We start from the raw sequence: 17,051 nt of genomic DNA on the forward strand, positions 1-17,051 counted from the left end.
TCTTTCTCAAAATCACAAAGATTGCATGTAGTTTCGCTCTGTGCCTACTAAAATTCTGATGTATTTTGAGGTTGAAATCTATTCATGCAGTTTAAACGCAGTTAAAACAAAGTCATTGTATTTCCTGAAATACTTGTGCTGTTAATAAGCTTGTTGACTGAAAACGAAACAAACATACAAGAAACCTTAACATCAGTTTTTCAGTGCTATCTCTCTGTTGCCATGGTCACAAATTACCATAGAAACTATTAGTCTCATCTGTATTTTTAGATTAAACTTACTTTACTTTCACAAAACATCCATTCAATTGATAGAAATGGCCAATTCTGACCAGAACATACTACAAAATTCAAACCTTACATTGGAGTGACACTGCTGAGACACAAAGACACAACAAAATGGTTCAATTTCAGGAGAAACAAAAAGTTGCAAACACTACTGCTTACAGAGCTCCCTCATGAGCTGGAAAACAGGTTGAATGGACAGTTAAAAGATCTGAGGACAGTTACTGTCTAATACTGTTGTATCCATAAGCTTGACTAGAAAATATTTAAATTAAAAAAGATCAGCAAGTTTAAGCAGCCTTTTTAGATAGGAGATACCTGCAGCATTGCTTTGGATTTGTCTGCTAAACCCCTTCTTTTTTTTTTTTTTTAAATTAATTAATTAATTTATTTTTAAGGCCGATTTTACTTATTTATGCCGTCTCGTTCTAAGCAGGAAGTTCACTCACAAAATGCTCGACCAGTCACACTCAAGCTATTTTCAGGCAGGTCGTTGCTCTCTCGCGCTGAGATTTTATGCTGCATCGCGCCCTCTGGTGGACAAACAAATTCACAACCCTGTGGATTAAATACCGTTAGATCAGCACTACGCTAATGGAAACTATATCACGAAGATGTTATATCAGAAACAAGCATTACTACGTAGTCTTCAACTTGTGCACTTCCAGGAAGGTCTTTCAGCGACCTTTTTCCCGGCTTCATCTCAGCTTTTTCATTTTCTCTCTGGACTCTCATTCAAACAATTCTAACTCATACATTGCTCAGCACACCTGAATTTAGATGCAAACTTGGGGTCAGATGTCAAAATAAAAGTTTGGTCTACCTGTGCCATCCACAACATTACAGAAATAATATGAACGGGAAAGTCAGAAGGGAGGAGTCCATTAATGCACTGATTTTGATGGCAGACGTTGCCATGAATACAAAATAAGGTTTCAGGATCTGTGTTGTTTAATTAAAGAAAGTCACCAAAAGAAATTCAGCTTGCTTTCTTGTTACTAAGTCACCAAGCATTACTTAAGATAAAAAGCTTAGTTTCTGTGTGAAAACACCACCTAACCTCTAAAATCTGGAACTATGTGATGGCACAGATAATCCAACAACAAGATACATATATGACTGAGTGCCAATTTCCCCGTTTATTAATTGAATCCTGCTACTCCTTAACATTTTATTGATTGTAAACAAACTTAATTCTCTATTTTAAATCCTTACTGCATATTTTTGTCATCATCCCTCAAGATAACCTGCCGCAGTTCTCCTAGTTGCATCTTCACACAACCACTTTCCTGACTTTGTAATTTTCCAACAAAATCTTCTCTTTCGATACTTTATATGTCCACTAAGACATAGTGACCAATAGTAACTCAAGATTGCAATTAAGGCTCGACAGGAGAGCATCCTGGGTGCAGACCTGTGTTCTGAGTAGAAGTTTGCCTTACAACACTTTATGCAGCACTGTCTGCACTCTGGCTCCTGAAAGCTCTAAGGACCAGTTGGAATCAACAAGTAAATAACGCAAAACATTCTCTCAAATGAATCCTCCTGGGTCTCTTTTTGGCAAGGTTCCTCTGATACTCCATACAGTTTAGTCTGGCTTTGACAGAATTAATTTTTGAAAATTTGGTCAAACCCTCCTGCACTCTAGTGGAAAATGCTCTTTGATAGACACACAGAATGAAAGTATATTGCGAGCTGGGTGGGACCCACAAGTTGAGTCTAACTTCTGGCTCCACACAGGACCACCCCCCCAAAAAAAATCAAACACTACATCTGAGCATTGTCCCAGCACTTCTTGATCTCCAGTAGCCTGGGGCCATGACTATTGCCCTGAGGACCTCGTTCCATACCCACCACCCTCAGGTGCACAACTCTTCCCAAACATCCAGCCCGACACATCCCTGACAAAGCTCCATACTGTTCCCTCAAGTCCTGTCCCTGTCACCACAGATCAGAGCTCAGCACTGCCCCTCTCCACTCCCTGTGAGAAACTGTAGGCCACTGGGAGGCCTCCCCTCAGTCTGCCCTCATTCTCCCTTGTGCCAGGCTGAGCAAACAAAATCAGCTTGTCCACTCCTTATGCATCTTGCCCTCTAGACCCTTACATTATGGCCATTTTGTCTGCCAGGGCACACTGCTGACTCATGTTCAACTTGCTGTCAACCAGAACCCTCAGATTCCTTAAGACAGGCAGTCGAGTGCACAAGCAGAAGTGATAAGCTGTGTAAAAATGTGATATTCAGTAAAATACTGAATTAAGATGGTAAAATATTGTTGAACACCTTAAACACTGTCTATTTGAAGGAATTTATCTTGCAGAGGCTATCAAACTGGCTTTTCATGCACACACTAAAGCTAATAATTTGACTGGGAGTAACCATTCTGTTCTTACAGTCCCTGACATAGTTTTCTCTCTAGGAAACTATAACAGACTGAAGATGTCCATAGTTTAAGTCTAACTTACCTCTCATGAAATGTGCCAGCTGGGCAGTAGAAATGTATTTCTGATGTCCATTGCCATGAATATAGATACCACAATTCTGATATACAGTAAGTCAAAAATCTTCATTACCGCATGCAAATTATAAGCGATAAAGATAAACCACATACAAGTAGAAGTGCTTCTTACTCTCAATTTCAGAATATTTTTCAGTGCATTTTAAACACACACACGATCTGTGTGCCAACAAGGCATTTCCAACAAAGCTTCAAGAGAAATGTCTCCCACCCTTGACAGTGTTGCACTGTCATGCTGGAGACCCATCTCCTGTATGACGGAGAACATCCAAATTCTGGATAATAACCAGAAAACTTATTTTCTCCTGCTGTTACCAAATTAATGAAAACTATAGGAAGTCTCTGGGTGTTTTTTGTTGTTGTTGTTTTGTTTGTTTGTTTCATCATTTGTCTGAATGAGTGGAGAGGAAAAAAAAAAAAAAAGCATGCTTCTTTAAGCATGTTGTAATTGCCCTTTGCTTAAATACATGTAGTATAGACACTCATACATGGCTCATTCACATAAATGAGCTGGGCTAATCTTCCTTGTCAAAGAAGGCAATTCAGCAGGTCAAATTTTGCTGCAAGTTGACTACTGCGTATTGATACCCACTTATGCACACCTGAGCTGTTATTCCCACAATATTGCTATGAAATGCATTCTGGCGGCACTGCCTATATTTATGTTTGCCATTTAGCAAAGCTCTCCCTTTCTGACCTGCTGCAAAGACTGTGGCAAAATTTCTTACCTTTGATTAATCAGTTTAGCTCTGCATTTCAGCTGTAACAGCAAACATTTCAGATACAGTCTCAGAAAGTTGCCCATTATATGAGACTGCCTATAGGTCACTAAGAATGTGTTAAATTTTGTGTCTTCTTACAAATGTTACTTCTAGGGTGTTAGAGCTGAGAAACAGAGCAAGAGAACAATGGCTTTCTTGGTATGTGTTTACAGAACAGGTTTAGGAAAAGCAGCAGCTAAAACCTAATTACGAGGGGAAAAAAAAAAACACAAAAGAAAATGGAAAGCATGCCAATCACTATTTCTTTTTACTTTATGTTATTGCAATTCCAGTTTTTCTTTATAAACAGAACACTGACAATCATAACAAGGAAGATAGCTGGTACGTGACTGTAGCAAAATCCAGCATTCAGTAAGTGCAAAATACAGGTTTTGATTGTGCATTCAATTTCCCAGATGAACCCATCCCCTGGAGCTCCCTACTAGCATTTCCCCAGTATAAGATGTCTACTACAAAGTGCTTGATATTTATCAGGTACTTTGACTGACCAGGGAGGAAAAATTCAAACTCTGTTGTTCTGAAGCAATGAAAGGTTCAAGAATCTAAATACACATAGGTAAGGCCCAGCTTAGAAGGGTGAATGGTTTCTGTATGAGAGAAATCAGATCCCAATCTGTAGCGTGTAGAGCTGAAGTAAGGTCAGAGGTTCAGAAAAAAATTGTCAGTATTTCCTAGACAAATCTGTACTGCACGTAGCCCGTTTTCCACCCTACCCTATCTCACAAGACAGGTTCTTTGCTGCTGTGAAAGCTTACTGTCTTCATTAACCTTCAAACTGCTTGTTCCCACAAGTTACCCCGCATACTCCTTAAGATTTCTTCTCATTTCAAGCTGTTAGACTTCATAGCAGTACCCTAGGAACAACTGAGTTGTTTACAACACCTTGCGAGAGTGCCAAATTCCAGATGGAAGGTGACCCTTCCCCAATCCTTCTTCCTTGGTAGCCCTAAAGAACATCTCCATGCTGCCTGTGCATTTATGCATATACAAAAACATTAACAAACTATTAAATTCAATAGGCTCCAGACCACATATAACATGGGAACTCTTCGCAACCAGCTCTAGGTAGCCCTGCTCGAGCAGGCCAGTTAGACCAGATGACCTGCAGAGATCCCCTTCCAAACTCAGCTACCCTCTGAATTCACAAAGCCCCAAGAATACTTCGCAGGTTCTCCATGTGTGTTTACAGAGCAATTCAGAGAGCAACACAAGATGTGTCAGCCTGGTGGCGGGTTACAAATGCCCAAAAGGAATCTAAGAAAACCTGTGATTTCCCAACAAACAGCAGAGTAGTATGTCAATGCAACATCTCCATCAGGAAGAAGGATAAGATTTTCATTCCTTTTTCTAGACTTCTCTCTTAGGGATTAACCCATACTTTCTAAAATTGCATGCAAGTTCAGAAGACAGAAAGAAAAACCTCAGTACAGCTCAACAGTTGCTCTCAGGCTCACTGACACTACAGTTAACACACAAGCTGCCTTCATGCAACGCTCTGTGCGGCCAGAGGACTTGCAGCATACCCCATAACCAGCTCAATTTCCTCCTCAGCACATATTCTTTGCTGATTAAGATGGCAATAAAGAAATAAAATTCAAAAGTATCAATTTCTGGAAAGTCAGTGTTCTCTAGAAATCTCTTCCTGTGTTTCTTTCTGTGTCCAGATGTTATGAGGGAAGAGGTATAAACACTCACTGAACTCAGTGGGTTCTACTGCAAGGTACAAATTTAACCATTTGCTTAACTGCACAATCAAGCTCAGAAGACACTGAATAGAAACTACATTCCAGCATTTCCTGCTGAAAACATCAAACAACAGCTGCTAAAAGCATCTTACCAAAACAGCACATTCAACGTTATTGTTAAGAAGAGAATTTCTATGCAAGACCATGTCATCCAACGCAGAACTGTATCTAGGAACTCACAAAGAGTGGTGGCAGATCTGTAGAGGCTCTGATCAAGCAGAGTGAAATCTAACACTCACATTTGTACCGGAAGAAGATGGTGTCCATAGTAAGACATCCTCTTGCTCTGGGTTAAGTCCCGTTGCCTAACATCATCAGCTTTGCATATCACACACTCCACACAGCCTGTAATGACTCCAGATTCTCAATTAAAAAAAGAAACCACTTAATTTCCCTATACAAGAAGTCAAGGTGATTGACTTATGGGTCAATCAACGATATTGATATCATTGATATCAAGCACCAGTGTTAAGTAAAAGATACATGATATAACATCTAGTTCAGGAGGACAAAAGCAAATCCAAATTTGAGTCTTCAGAAATTCTTATTGCAATTAAAAGCAGGAGAAGTTACTGCAGATGAACTGAATTTAGAAAGCATTCTGGAAAGTCACCGAATGAAACCAAGTAATCAGAAACTATCAAAGCATATGTACAAGAAGGCAGAAAGATTAGCATAAGGACAGCCTAACTAATCCTTTGCCTACAGATCAACTTTACAGTGATTTAGATAAACAATTTGGCATGGAGATTTCTAGTTGGAAAAGAAAAATGCAGAAATATGGTTTTAGAGGTATTTTTAGTAAAGAGAATAACAGTTTGTCTTGTGTCCTAGACTTTCTTGCACTGAACAATTCCTCACAACTTCATCTTCCTCATATTCAGTAAGGAGAGGTAGTACTTGTTATTCCGTGTACTAGTGAGGCATGTATACAACGATTTCTAACAGAAGAAAAAATGAACACTTTCTATTTCCTCCTTCCACCCTCTGCCTCCCAAACTCAAATCCCAAAGTCGAATCATATTTTCTACTGATCCTAGGTAAGAATTCGTGCATATTTTGGGACAAATACTTGTGACAAGATACAAGTTTTTAACATGGTCAGTCAAGGTTTAAAATTTTAAAAGCAACAAAAAAAAAAACAACAAAAAAACAAAAAAAAACCACTGAATTGTTTTCCCCAAACACCAGGTAATTCATAACAATTTGCCACCAAGACGACACAAAATGAAGAATTCAGCCTCAATCTTCAACTTTACAAATTTCTGAAGGCCCACACTTTTGGATAAAAATATTGGTGGAATCTTACAGTATAGCTTCTATACATTGTCAATAACAAAATGCTGGGCTCTGTGATGAATCTACTGTAATTTGAGAAATACACAGCAAGAGACACAAGCAAACATGAATGTCTGTGTAATGAGCTCTCTGTGATGGTGCTCCCCCGTTACAGATCTCAACAGCAGAAGAACTACTCATTTCTATTCATCTTCTCTGCATTTTCACTCCTACAACATATATTCTACTTACAATGTAATTCTGTGACAAGCAGTGGATGTTGCTCAGGTCTCAGGACATTGATAAATGTGGTTAATGGTAAAAAAAATAAATAGAATAAATAAATAAAGATAAAATCTGTGCAAGAGCTGGAGCAGGATAAAGCAAGAGGACTGATACAGCAAAACAGTCCCCCCTCTTTTGCCCTCCATGAATTGAATTCTGCTATTAGACAAGGTTTTATATCAGCCATTTGTCTGCTCTTGTACTCTGAGTACAGATCTCCTAAAGCCAAAAGACAAAGGCTTCTGGAATTCTCTAGTATGTCCGCAGACTGCAGCGAGTCAGAAATCTGCTAGAACAAAAAAATTGGTCTGTAGGAAACCATCATCGTGACACGAAATTCAGTAAATGGCAAAGCAATGCTACCTCTGACTGCTTGTCCCACTATACAGAAATCCTCTCACACTGATGATTTTCCCAGAATCCAAGTGAAGAACAGAAATAAAATTCAAGTACCTTTAAAGGAAAAGAAAAACAAACAAAAGGTGCCAAATTCTTACAGATGATGACCTTCCCTTCTCAGCAGTTACCTCCCGGGGATATCTGTATCTGCTCCTTCATGCATGCAGACAACAGCATATTTTCTTTATAACTAAGCTTACTAATTTCCTCACTTAACCTTTTAGAAAAATAAAAACAAGCCTATTTTCCAGTACTAAAATCTATAATCTGGTTTACTCCTCCCATGAGCGAGTCCTTTACATTCAAAAGCACTCAGCATACATTATTTAAAGTCACCTTCTGGAAGGGGATGGACATGACAGTTGTGGTCCATTCTTAAGACAGATGAATTGTGGGCACACAGCTGCAGAAGGATACCCAGAGCAAAATAAGACAATCTGGGGAGCCACCCAACCCTGAGCAACTCCATTGTCTAATTATTTTTCCAGCATCTGCGCAACAGTTATCACTAACCCTAGTCAGGTCTCCCCATCAAGATTCTCTCCAGCTAGGGTTATACAGAGGGAATTTCAAAGCATCAGGTTATGTACAGACACATTAGCACTTCCTCCAAGAGGGGGGTGAAAAGGAGAAAATTCCTGAGGATGTGCATCCTCTATTCCACGTTCTGAATCCCAACTTCCCCCCTTGACCTTAGAATGAGCTCTACAAAGCAGTATCTGTTATGTACATTAATCTCAGCTCCCTTCCTTAGGAGAGTTCCCACTCAAAAGTTACAGGCAAATCCTGGGACAGAGACGGGTGCTGAGGACAGGTCTCCTTAGGATGACTCTCCAGAAGTAAGAGAACCTGCAGGTTTCTTCTTAGGGCGGGTTTTCACGCTTTTTACAGGGAGCTGAGGAGAAAGAAACAGGTATCTTACATTAGTTTACTACAACACCTAGATGCCTACTAGGAAGAGACAAAGATACCGAATGAAAGTAGGACAAAATAGCTACAGCACAGTGACCCTATTCATGTCATCTGTTGTTTCAGACTATTTAAATATTCATTTTGTTTCTAATCAAATTACTCTGAGCATATCCTTCAGAAAACAATAAGGAGAGGAAGACATAAAACAGGAAATGCAACAGCAAATTGAAGTCAGCTGTCTTGACAAAACTTCAGACATCACAAAAGCTGTAAGCAGTAACACTGACATAGCATTTCATTGCCATTAATTTTTCTGCTTTTTGATGACCATTCCTAACAGCCCAAATTGTAGAAACATTTTGAATTAGTAATTCAAACTAAATAATAGGCCATGTATGAAAACCATCATGCTTACAAAGGGCTTTGTTGGAATTTCTCTATTCACAGTGAATTGCACAGAGTCATTACAGTCTTTTCACAACTTTGGAATCACTTCAACAATTCCTCACTAGGAAGCATGGGAACAAATCTTTTTCCTTGTTTCCCTGCCCATTTCCACTATACTATGGAAGAAAGTAGAAGGGTCAACACAGAAGTAAGCCTCAGAGATTTAAAAAATATCCAGACCTATTCTGAATACTTTAAAAATATCTACCGCCTAAATTCGAAAGCAAAGCAAGGTCCTGGCTTATGACAGAGGCAGGCAATAAAAGTACAAAAACTAGAGACCAAGACAGCAAGCAGATGGCAAGTCCTCTGATGCAGGACTCTGGCAGCAAACTATCCGATAATGTTTATAGTGAACAGCTTTTAAACACACAGACTACAAAGCCAGAGCCTTCTGACAAAACCCGGGAATTGATGCATTGAAACAATTTATAAAACCCGGGAATTTCTGCATTGAAACAATTTATACCCCTGCTCACCTCAGATTTTGTCATCTTCTTAGGAGCCTTGAGGCTCTGTGCACGTTTCGGCAGTTTGTCTCCTGTATCTTCATCTGATGGGTCTGTTCTAATCTCTGATGGGGTTCCGTTGGGTCTTTGTGCAGCGCTGCTCTCCTCTCCTGAGGAGTAACAGGATGCTAAGAAATAAGAAAAAGGTTTTTTCAAAAATATTTGAAAAAAAAAGGCCAGATGTGATTTCTAGACTTTATGTGCTGACATCTAGTCTAAAATGGCCCATCCTTAGGGACCACGTGGAAGAGAGATGTCAAAAATCCTTAAGGACAATCCAAGAAGTACAGGGATTTATTAGTATTTGGGATTAAACAAGGAAGAAGAACAGTTTCTCCCAGATAATTTGCAAACTTGTGGTGCTTCAGAGACCTGGTGCATGAAGTCCAGGGAACCTCTCCTCACCTGCTTGCTTAACAAGTGAGGCCTCACATAGTGACACAGCATGGATGCTCTTTACCTGAATCTTCAATAGTTTCAAGGAGGCTTCCTCCAGAGGGTCGAAGCTGTGACTCATGGCTTTGCAAATGCACAGCATCTTCGTCCCGGATCAGAGTGAGATCCTGCATGCTGAAACTTCGTAGCTTCTCAGACAAAACTCCTTGGCCCTAAGGACATAAAAATTAGGGTCAAAGACACTTCACCTTCACCAAAATCATCTCATTCAGAAAAAGGAAGGGACCACACTCCCCACTATGATATTCTAAAACAAGCACAAATAAACCAACATTACCAGAAAGAGAAGGAGAAAAAAATACACTCCCAAGGCCTGTGGGGAAGTGGTTAGAGCAAAATCCATTCCACTCTACCTCTACTTCCCATAAATCAAAGAAAGAGATTTACTGCAAGGCGAATGGGTTTCAAGGTAAAACAGGCAGCTGAATAGTAGCACTCCTAACAGACTCACATAAGTAATTCCAGGCATACAAAGCTTAAGTATTATGGAATTCCAGAGTTCCAGAAGGTTAAACTGTGTTTGTAGTGCAAGGTGTTGCATTACCTTTGCAGCTGCAGTAACTGCTGCATTGGCAGCCAGGTTTAATCCTCTTTTGCCAACTCTCATCATTGTCTCATAGCTTTTGTCACGAGCCTGAGTAATATATTCATCGATTTCCTAAGAAGACAACATGCACCACATTGTTTAGCTACCAATGAAAAGCAAACCAACCAACAAATACAAACACTTGATCAGTCTTCCCCATCATCATCTTTAAAACTCACAGCTCATCAGGGCACCTTTTTTTTTTTTTTTTTTCTTTCAGGCTGCCAGACTCATCTGTCATAGATCAAATAATTGTATTTTTTCCCACTGCGTACAGAAAGCTTGCAAATGCAACTGTAATTTAAAGAATGCAATCTCCAAATTATCACATCTGAAACAAAGCAATTGCTTACAATGAGAATGTGAAAAAGCAGCCTGACTACAGAACAGGCAGCTACAAACATGACCAAAAAAAAAAAAAAAAGTACCTACCAATAGTGGCTATGAGGGCTAAAGATACTGGGATTGCCAAACATACTTTCTAAGCATTAGGCTAAGTACTGACTACATCATAGCCTTCAGTAGGCTGCAGAATGACAGCACTGTCAGAGACAATCATTCTATGCCTACACATGTCAGCAGAAGCTCAAATCATGCATTTGAGTTTTCATTAAGATTAACAGCTGAACCAAAATTCAATCAACTTCCAGACAGGTCAGTATCTTCCAACAAGCAAGTACCTTCTCCTTATTGGAGAGCGTTGGGTGCACAAACTTCCTGTAGAGGACACTGGAGCCCTTGGTGTAAGGAGAGAGCAGCCAAATCACAAATGCGATTTTCAACTCGAAATAAAAGGGAAACCTGAGAGGGAAGGGAAGAAAAGGTGAAGAAAAAAAAAGAAAAAAAAAAAAAAAAGGAAAAGAGGGAGAAAGATGGAAAATTGGAATCAAGATCATCACAGAGACAGAGGGAGAGAACTGGTAGACAGCAGCATGGGCAGAAAGAGTAAAGAGAAAGCAAGGACTCAAGCATAAAAGAATAATAATAATCAATATAATAGGTCAGAATAGCAAAATCCTCTCTGGAATCCTAGGACACACCTCCTTGGAATTTCATTTATTCTGGCACGCGTACCCATGAAAACTCCATAAACTGGGTACCTCTAAACCCTGACCTGATTGCTGCTCTCATCATTCATAAGTTTGCTTGAAGACCATCCAACAGATGCTACTACTACAGCAGTTCCATTTATCGGAGTTTTCAGTTACGTATCTCTAGAGGTCCCTGGTTGTTACTAATGCTGGTGGCTAAGAACAGGCAGCATATAAGCCTTTCATTGCTATTTCTTACTCAGTAAAGTCTCTGGGAAGATACAATAATGTAGATTCAAATAAGCGAGCGCAAAATTTCTCCTGTCTCTGCTAGTATTAAGAGACTTATGTTATCAGAAGTTCATTTTTAAGCCAAAACTTTCATACTTTTCAGATCTTTGCTTTCCAAAGTTTTATGCAGGAGGGAGCAAAACAGTGGAGCATAATCGTAAAGCATACATAGCCACTTTTTATTTCTTTTAAAGACATAACTGACTAGACTATATTCTTCCAGATCTGTTCAAGGTACAGACACTAAGGCAATTAAGAAAACGATGATACTCTGTTGTCATTGTTAAAGGCCTCCTGTTTGAATACTGCCATGAATGACACATAGTACTGAGGGATAAAAAGCTGCCTACTCCACCCCAATAGTGGAAGACATTTTCATCATGCAAAACATCTCAGAGCGAAGGCATGCAACCAATATGCTCCTCCGTACAACAGGCTTGCAAAGCAAAACAGGTCCTTTCCTTCTACCATCCTCCCTCCCCACCCCCTTTATTTTTGTGCCTCTAACTTCATCACTTCATGTAACAGCATCTCAAAAATGTTTCATGTTGTAAACAGATGAAACCCTCTTAAAGAGGCTGTGTCTATTCCAGCTGTCTGAAATCACAGATTATGGAACAGTTAAGACAGCATCTTAGACACAATGATTACAAAACTGCATACTTCATAGGGATTGAAAACTTCTACACAAGAGAGAAACCTTATTCTTAGCACTACCCTGAAAAAAACAAACAAGAACCCCAAAACAAGCAAAACCACCACATGCTACCAAAGAACTCACCAGGAAAGAACAATGTCTGTGAGAGTTTCTGCAGTGGTGAAAAAGGCAAAAACAATCCAGTACATCATCCATTTCACCTGCAAAAGAACAATCAGTCACATCAGAAAAGAAAAAAAATAGCAAAATGTTCTCTCAGTAAAGATGACTCATCATTTCCACACACTAAGATGATTTCAGCAGGAAAAAACCCAACACACACATAATCAGCAGTATAGATGCCAAATGTTACATTTAGTACAGAAAACCATGTAATATGAATGTACACTAAACACATAAATATTACATAAACAATAATATAAAATAGCATTGGATATATAACAGAATAACGGCGGATGGCACTGCTCAGGGTCTGTATAAGGGATGGAACTATTTAATATCACTATCAGTGACACCAGTGAAGCAGCACTGAATGCACTCCCAGCAGTTTTACAGAGGACACCGAGCTGTGTGGTGCAGTCAACACCCTGGAGGGAAGGGTTGCCATCCAGATAGATCTGGACAGGCCTCAGAGCTGGGTCCTCACAAATGCCACAGAGTTCAACAAGGCCAAGCACAAGGTCCTGCATCTGGGCCAGGGCAATCCCAAACATGAATACAGGCTGGGCAGCGAGTGGATTGAGAGCAGCACTGTGGAGGATTTGGGGGCACTAGTGGACAAAAAGCTGATGATGAGCCAGCAGAGCACACCTATAGCCTAGAAATCCAATCATGTCCTGAGCTGTGTCAAACGGTGCGCATAGGGTAGGCTGAGGGAGGTGATTCTCCCCTTTTCCACTCTCATGAGAACCTACGCAGGTGCTGCATTCAGCTCCCAAAATCCCCAGCATAAGAGAGACAAACAACCTGTTGGAGCAGGCTCAGAGAGAGGACTCAGCCTGTCTTCGTGGCCAAACAGTGGCCTTCCAGTATTTACAGGGGGTCTACAGGAAAGACTGGGAAATACTCTTTTTGGAGTGCATGGTTTTAATGTCATGGTTTTAAGCTGCTTGAGGGGTAGGTTGAGATTAGAAGTTAGGAGGAAACTCTTTGTGGTGAGGGTTGTGAAGCACTGGAACACGTTACCCAAAGGGATGCCGCATACCTGAAAGTGTTCAAGGCTGGGTTGGGTGGGTCTTTAGGCAAACTTATCTAGTAGCAGGTCTCCTTCCCTACGGCAGGGGGGTTGGAACAATACAATCTTTAAGGTCTCTTCCATCCCAAACCATTTATGATTCAATGATCATATTTGTTCTTAAAGAGTGAAAGTTAATTTGCAGATGATGCCCAAAGTATCAAACTGACATACTGTGCTGCTGGAAAGACACAAATTATTTACTTATCACCAAGCTACACTATCCATAGCTCTTGCTACACTGCTTCCCTAATATGGGCTACAGAGTCACTACAAAGTTTCCAACTAGCTCATACAAACATTAAAATATACTGAACTGTTGAAGATGAAAAATAAAGGGCTCTTGAGGATTAACAGTTGGCTCAAAGACACAAAAGAAAGCATAAAAATAAAAGGAAAAAGACAAAAGAAAGAATAAAAAAAAAATCATTTTCAGAATGAAAACAATATCAGGAAGAGATAAGTACCATGGTTATGTAAGTCACTCATAACACCCAGAAATAGTCACAGTAGACAGCCTGATAAAACTAAATTCCATCTTACACGATCTTCTTAGTAGTAAACGCACTGCTCAGGAGAACTGAGTGGAAGCGTGAAGAAGTAAAAAACATTGCTATGTTACTGTTCAAATGTGTGGTACATTCAAATGTATGGCACGTTCACATCTTCAGTAAGGGGCACGGATCTGGATCTTGCTGTCTCCTCTTGCCACCATTCATTCTAATCCTCTACCCCAGTGGAAAAAGAAATACAGTTAAATATGGCAGTGGGACTGAAGTTCTAGGTCTAGAAGTCACTGAAGCACAGATTCTCAGGAGCTAGAATAGCAGAAAGCATGGGGAGTGCCAGAGGGGGAAGAATATGTTTTTTCATTTCCTTATATCTCTAGTCCACAGATCACTAACAACTTCAAAAAAACTGACAGTCAAGCTAAGATATATTTGTTCTTAGATTAAAGAGAAATCAGGTCCTTGTTGCTCAACAGATGAGCAAACACCTGTTTCATCATCATGTGCACATCTGCACATACACCATTTCCCCAGTTTGCACCATGAACCTAAATAAAGTCACTAAGTACAACAGCGTAACTGAAATGTAGATTTATCAATGTCACACACCACTTGTAAAAGGACAAAATATATGCATTTAAAATGGTGTAAGGTACTAAAGTCAGTCTGCCAAGGTTGTTGATGACATGAATCTTTATCATGTCATGGTGGGCTAAGAGTGATTGCTCTGTACTCTAATGCTGTTGCTGAACTGCTTCTGGTGTCTCGGTCTGTATCACAGTAGCCTTCAATACATCACACTCTCCAGCACAGACACACACCTGTAAGGTCTTCCCCTACCACCCGTATTCGCTCTTCAGCACTATGAGCAAGTCTAGTGCACAGACACAGCTGGCTCTGTAACCACGTATCACAGCAAACAAGTTTTCCACTGACATTTCACATGAGTAGTTTGAACAGACTCACTCTCCCCTTTACTATGTTTAAACAAAACTTCTTTGTTCTGGTCTGTCTGCTTCTGTTGAAAAACACAAAGCACTCTGAAGGTTACTGAATTGGACAGCTGGAATCCATCATATACATGTTTAGTTCTTATATATTCCTCTTAAAAATAAATAATTTAAAGAGAGGATGAATATTACTACTTCAAATGTGTTTTCTTGAATCAAAGATCAGGTTAATAACATGTAATTAGCTTCCATTTTTGTTCTAAAAACTTAATGAGACTAGTACTGTATCTCATTTCTTCTTTGTTGCCTGATTAAGAAAAACCTACTGCAATTTAGGTAACATCTACCAAAAGAAAATCAGATCAATACACTGTTTATATTCTGCAAGAGATCACATTTCTGTACCTCAGCAGCCAACCTACCTACAGTAAATAAGCAAGTTTTTACTGTAAAGTGTATCTACAAATTCAAAGACTGTTTGGACCATGAATTCCATAACCCTAACCCCAAGTTCAGTAAGGTTCAAAGTATTCCTGACTAATACCTCTAATACTTGCTCTTCTTTTGGTTATCAGTATATACTGAACATTGACATTTTTACTTCTCTGTGGAAGGAAAGAAAGGAAAAGTAAAAATCAGATGAGATAACTGTTGTTTTTAAAGCTTTCCACTATCAGACAGTTTCACCTCAGCCACAGTCACATTCTAAACCCTGTGGGCTAAATTTTAAGCCAATGCACAGGAAGTGCCTGGGCAGTTCTACAGGACTGAAGCAGCATAAGATCCTGCAACATTTATCACTGACATGCTATTTTGTAAGCAGCGGAGCAGGCTGGCTGAAGAGTCTCAGAACATACCACAAAGCAACAGCAGCAAATTACATCTTACTCAGCCACGTTACCTCTTCTCTACCTGATTATTCATCACCCTAAACAGAAATAAATTCGTCCTACCCCTAAGCCAAATAACTCACCTCCACTAATCAACTTAGAACAGCACTTCTCTAAAGGTGGTATATATCACCACTGAAAGCCACCAGGTGCTTTAAATAAGGCAACTCCAACAATAGCATAGGCAGAGAGAGGGAAATGATCCCAGGAAGGAATGAGAATGAAGTCTTGACCATTGCTGATAACAGCGAAGAAGATAAGAAAACACAAACCAAAGCAAGATTGCTCAGGCTTTTAGAAGAAAACAGAAGCAGAACTAAAAGAGCTGTAAAACGATGCTGTGTGAGTTGTTCAAGAAATAACTTGTCCTTGGACTTCAATGTGTTTCCAGACTGCAGTGTTTCCTCCCACTTCTCCTTCAGACACTTCCTAGGAGAACAAAAAATAAGCCCACAACCCACATTTACAGCTTTAAGCCTCCCATTTCGGTACGCATCCTTCACTGCCAACTTCTCCAAGGGCCGTCGGGGCCGCTCTTCATGCAGCCTGGCCGACCCGACAGCACTGCGGGGCGGGCAGCTCCCGGAGACACCGGGCCGGGCCGTGGATTCGCAGGGCAGCCGCGAAGGAACGCGGAGGAGAGCGCCGGTCACACGGCGAACCCATACTCACATATTCCTTCACGTTTTTCGTCTTCACGGCCTTGTAGGAAGAGTAGGCGGGATAGAGCGTGCCGAATATCAGCCTGCAAGAAGAACCGACCCCTGAGCAATTCGCGGCTCCCCCGCGCCCTGCACCGCCGCTGTCCCCTGCCCACCTCCGCGGCCGGGAGCCCCCGGCGGCTCCCACTCCTCCGCAGCCGCCGCAGGGAGGGCTCGGCAGCCCCCATCGCCACGGCGCTGCCCTTATAAAGGCCGCCGCTCCCGGGCCGCGGAAGCCTACGCAGAGCCGTGAGGACGCGGCCGCAGAGCACGATACGGCGGCCGCCCCGCGGTCCCCCCCCAGGCTGGGATCTGCGGCACGGCTGCAGCTCCGCTCCGGGCGGCGGCCGCGCCCCAAGCGGGGCGGCTCGGCCCGAGAAAGCCCCGCGCATCCCTCCCCCAGGGCTGCGGTACTCACACCACGAGACGGGAGATGATCCAGGAGACCATGGCGGCGCCGGCCAGGGTCGGGCGGCGACGCAGGGCTCCGCGGCGGCAGGAGGCGGCTCTTAAAGGGCGGGTTCCTGCAGCAAGCACCGTGCGGCCCCGCCCCGGCTGCTTACGGGGGAGGAGTCGACGGGCCGCAT

General features: G+C 41.3%; 1 protein-coding gene across 4 annotated transcripts; it reads right to left on the minus strand.

Annotated features, from left to right (window-relative positions):
- Positions 1–3,811: 3,811 nt before the first annotated feature.
- On the minus strand, positions 3,812–17,040 carry REEP2 (receptor accessory protein 2). Of its 4 annotated transcripts, XM_015875470.3 has the most exons (8): positions 16,883–17,040; positions 16,436–16,508; positions 12,304–12,380; positions 10,881–11,001; positions 10,159–10,272; positions 9,619–9,766; positions 9,129–9,286; positions 3,812–8,185 (listed from the first exon to the last, which is right to left on the minus strand). In XM_015875470.3, the coding sequence occupies exons 1-8, from the start codon at positions 16,912–16,914 to the stop codon at positions 8,111–8,113; spliced, it is 798 nt and encodes a 265-aa protein (XP_015730956.1). In that variant the 5' UTR covers positions 16,915–17,040; the 3' UTR covers positions 3,812–8,110. The 4 variants fall into 4 exon arrangements, with proteins under 4 accessions (XP_015730956.1, XP_085375209.1, XP_085375208.1 ...); XM_085519083.1 differs by lacking the exons at positions 16,436–16,508; positions 16,883–17,040 and adding an exon at positions 13,385–13,497 and having other exon boundaries at positions 10,881–10,937; XM_085519082.1 differs by lacking the exons at positions 16,436–16,508; positions 16,883–17,040 and adding an exon at positions 13,385–13,495.
- Between the last annotated feature and the right edge of the window lie 11 nt (positions 17,041–17,051).

This window comes from Coturnix japonica, chromosome 18, assembly GCF_054131305.1.
Source record: "Coturnix japonica strain WE chromosome 18, WE-NBRP24, whole genome shotgun sequence".
Taxonomy (NCBI): domain Eukaryota; kingdom Metazoa; phylum Chordata; class Aves; order Galliformes; family Phasianidae; genus Coturnix; species Coturnix japonica.

Coding starts and splice junctions, on each gene's coding strand:
- REEP2 (XM_015875470.3), bottom strand. CDS start 16,914: ATGGTCTCCTGGATCATCTCCCGTCTCGTGGT. Junction 10,273..10,880: donor CGCTCTCCAATAAGGAGAAG/GTACTTGCTTGT, acceptor TTGTCTTCTTAG/GAAATCGATGAATATATTAC. Junction 8,186..9,128: donor AGAAGATGACAAAATCTGAG/GTGAGCAGGGGT, acceptor CTTTCTCCTCAG/CTCCCTGTAAAAAGCGTGAA.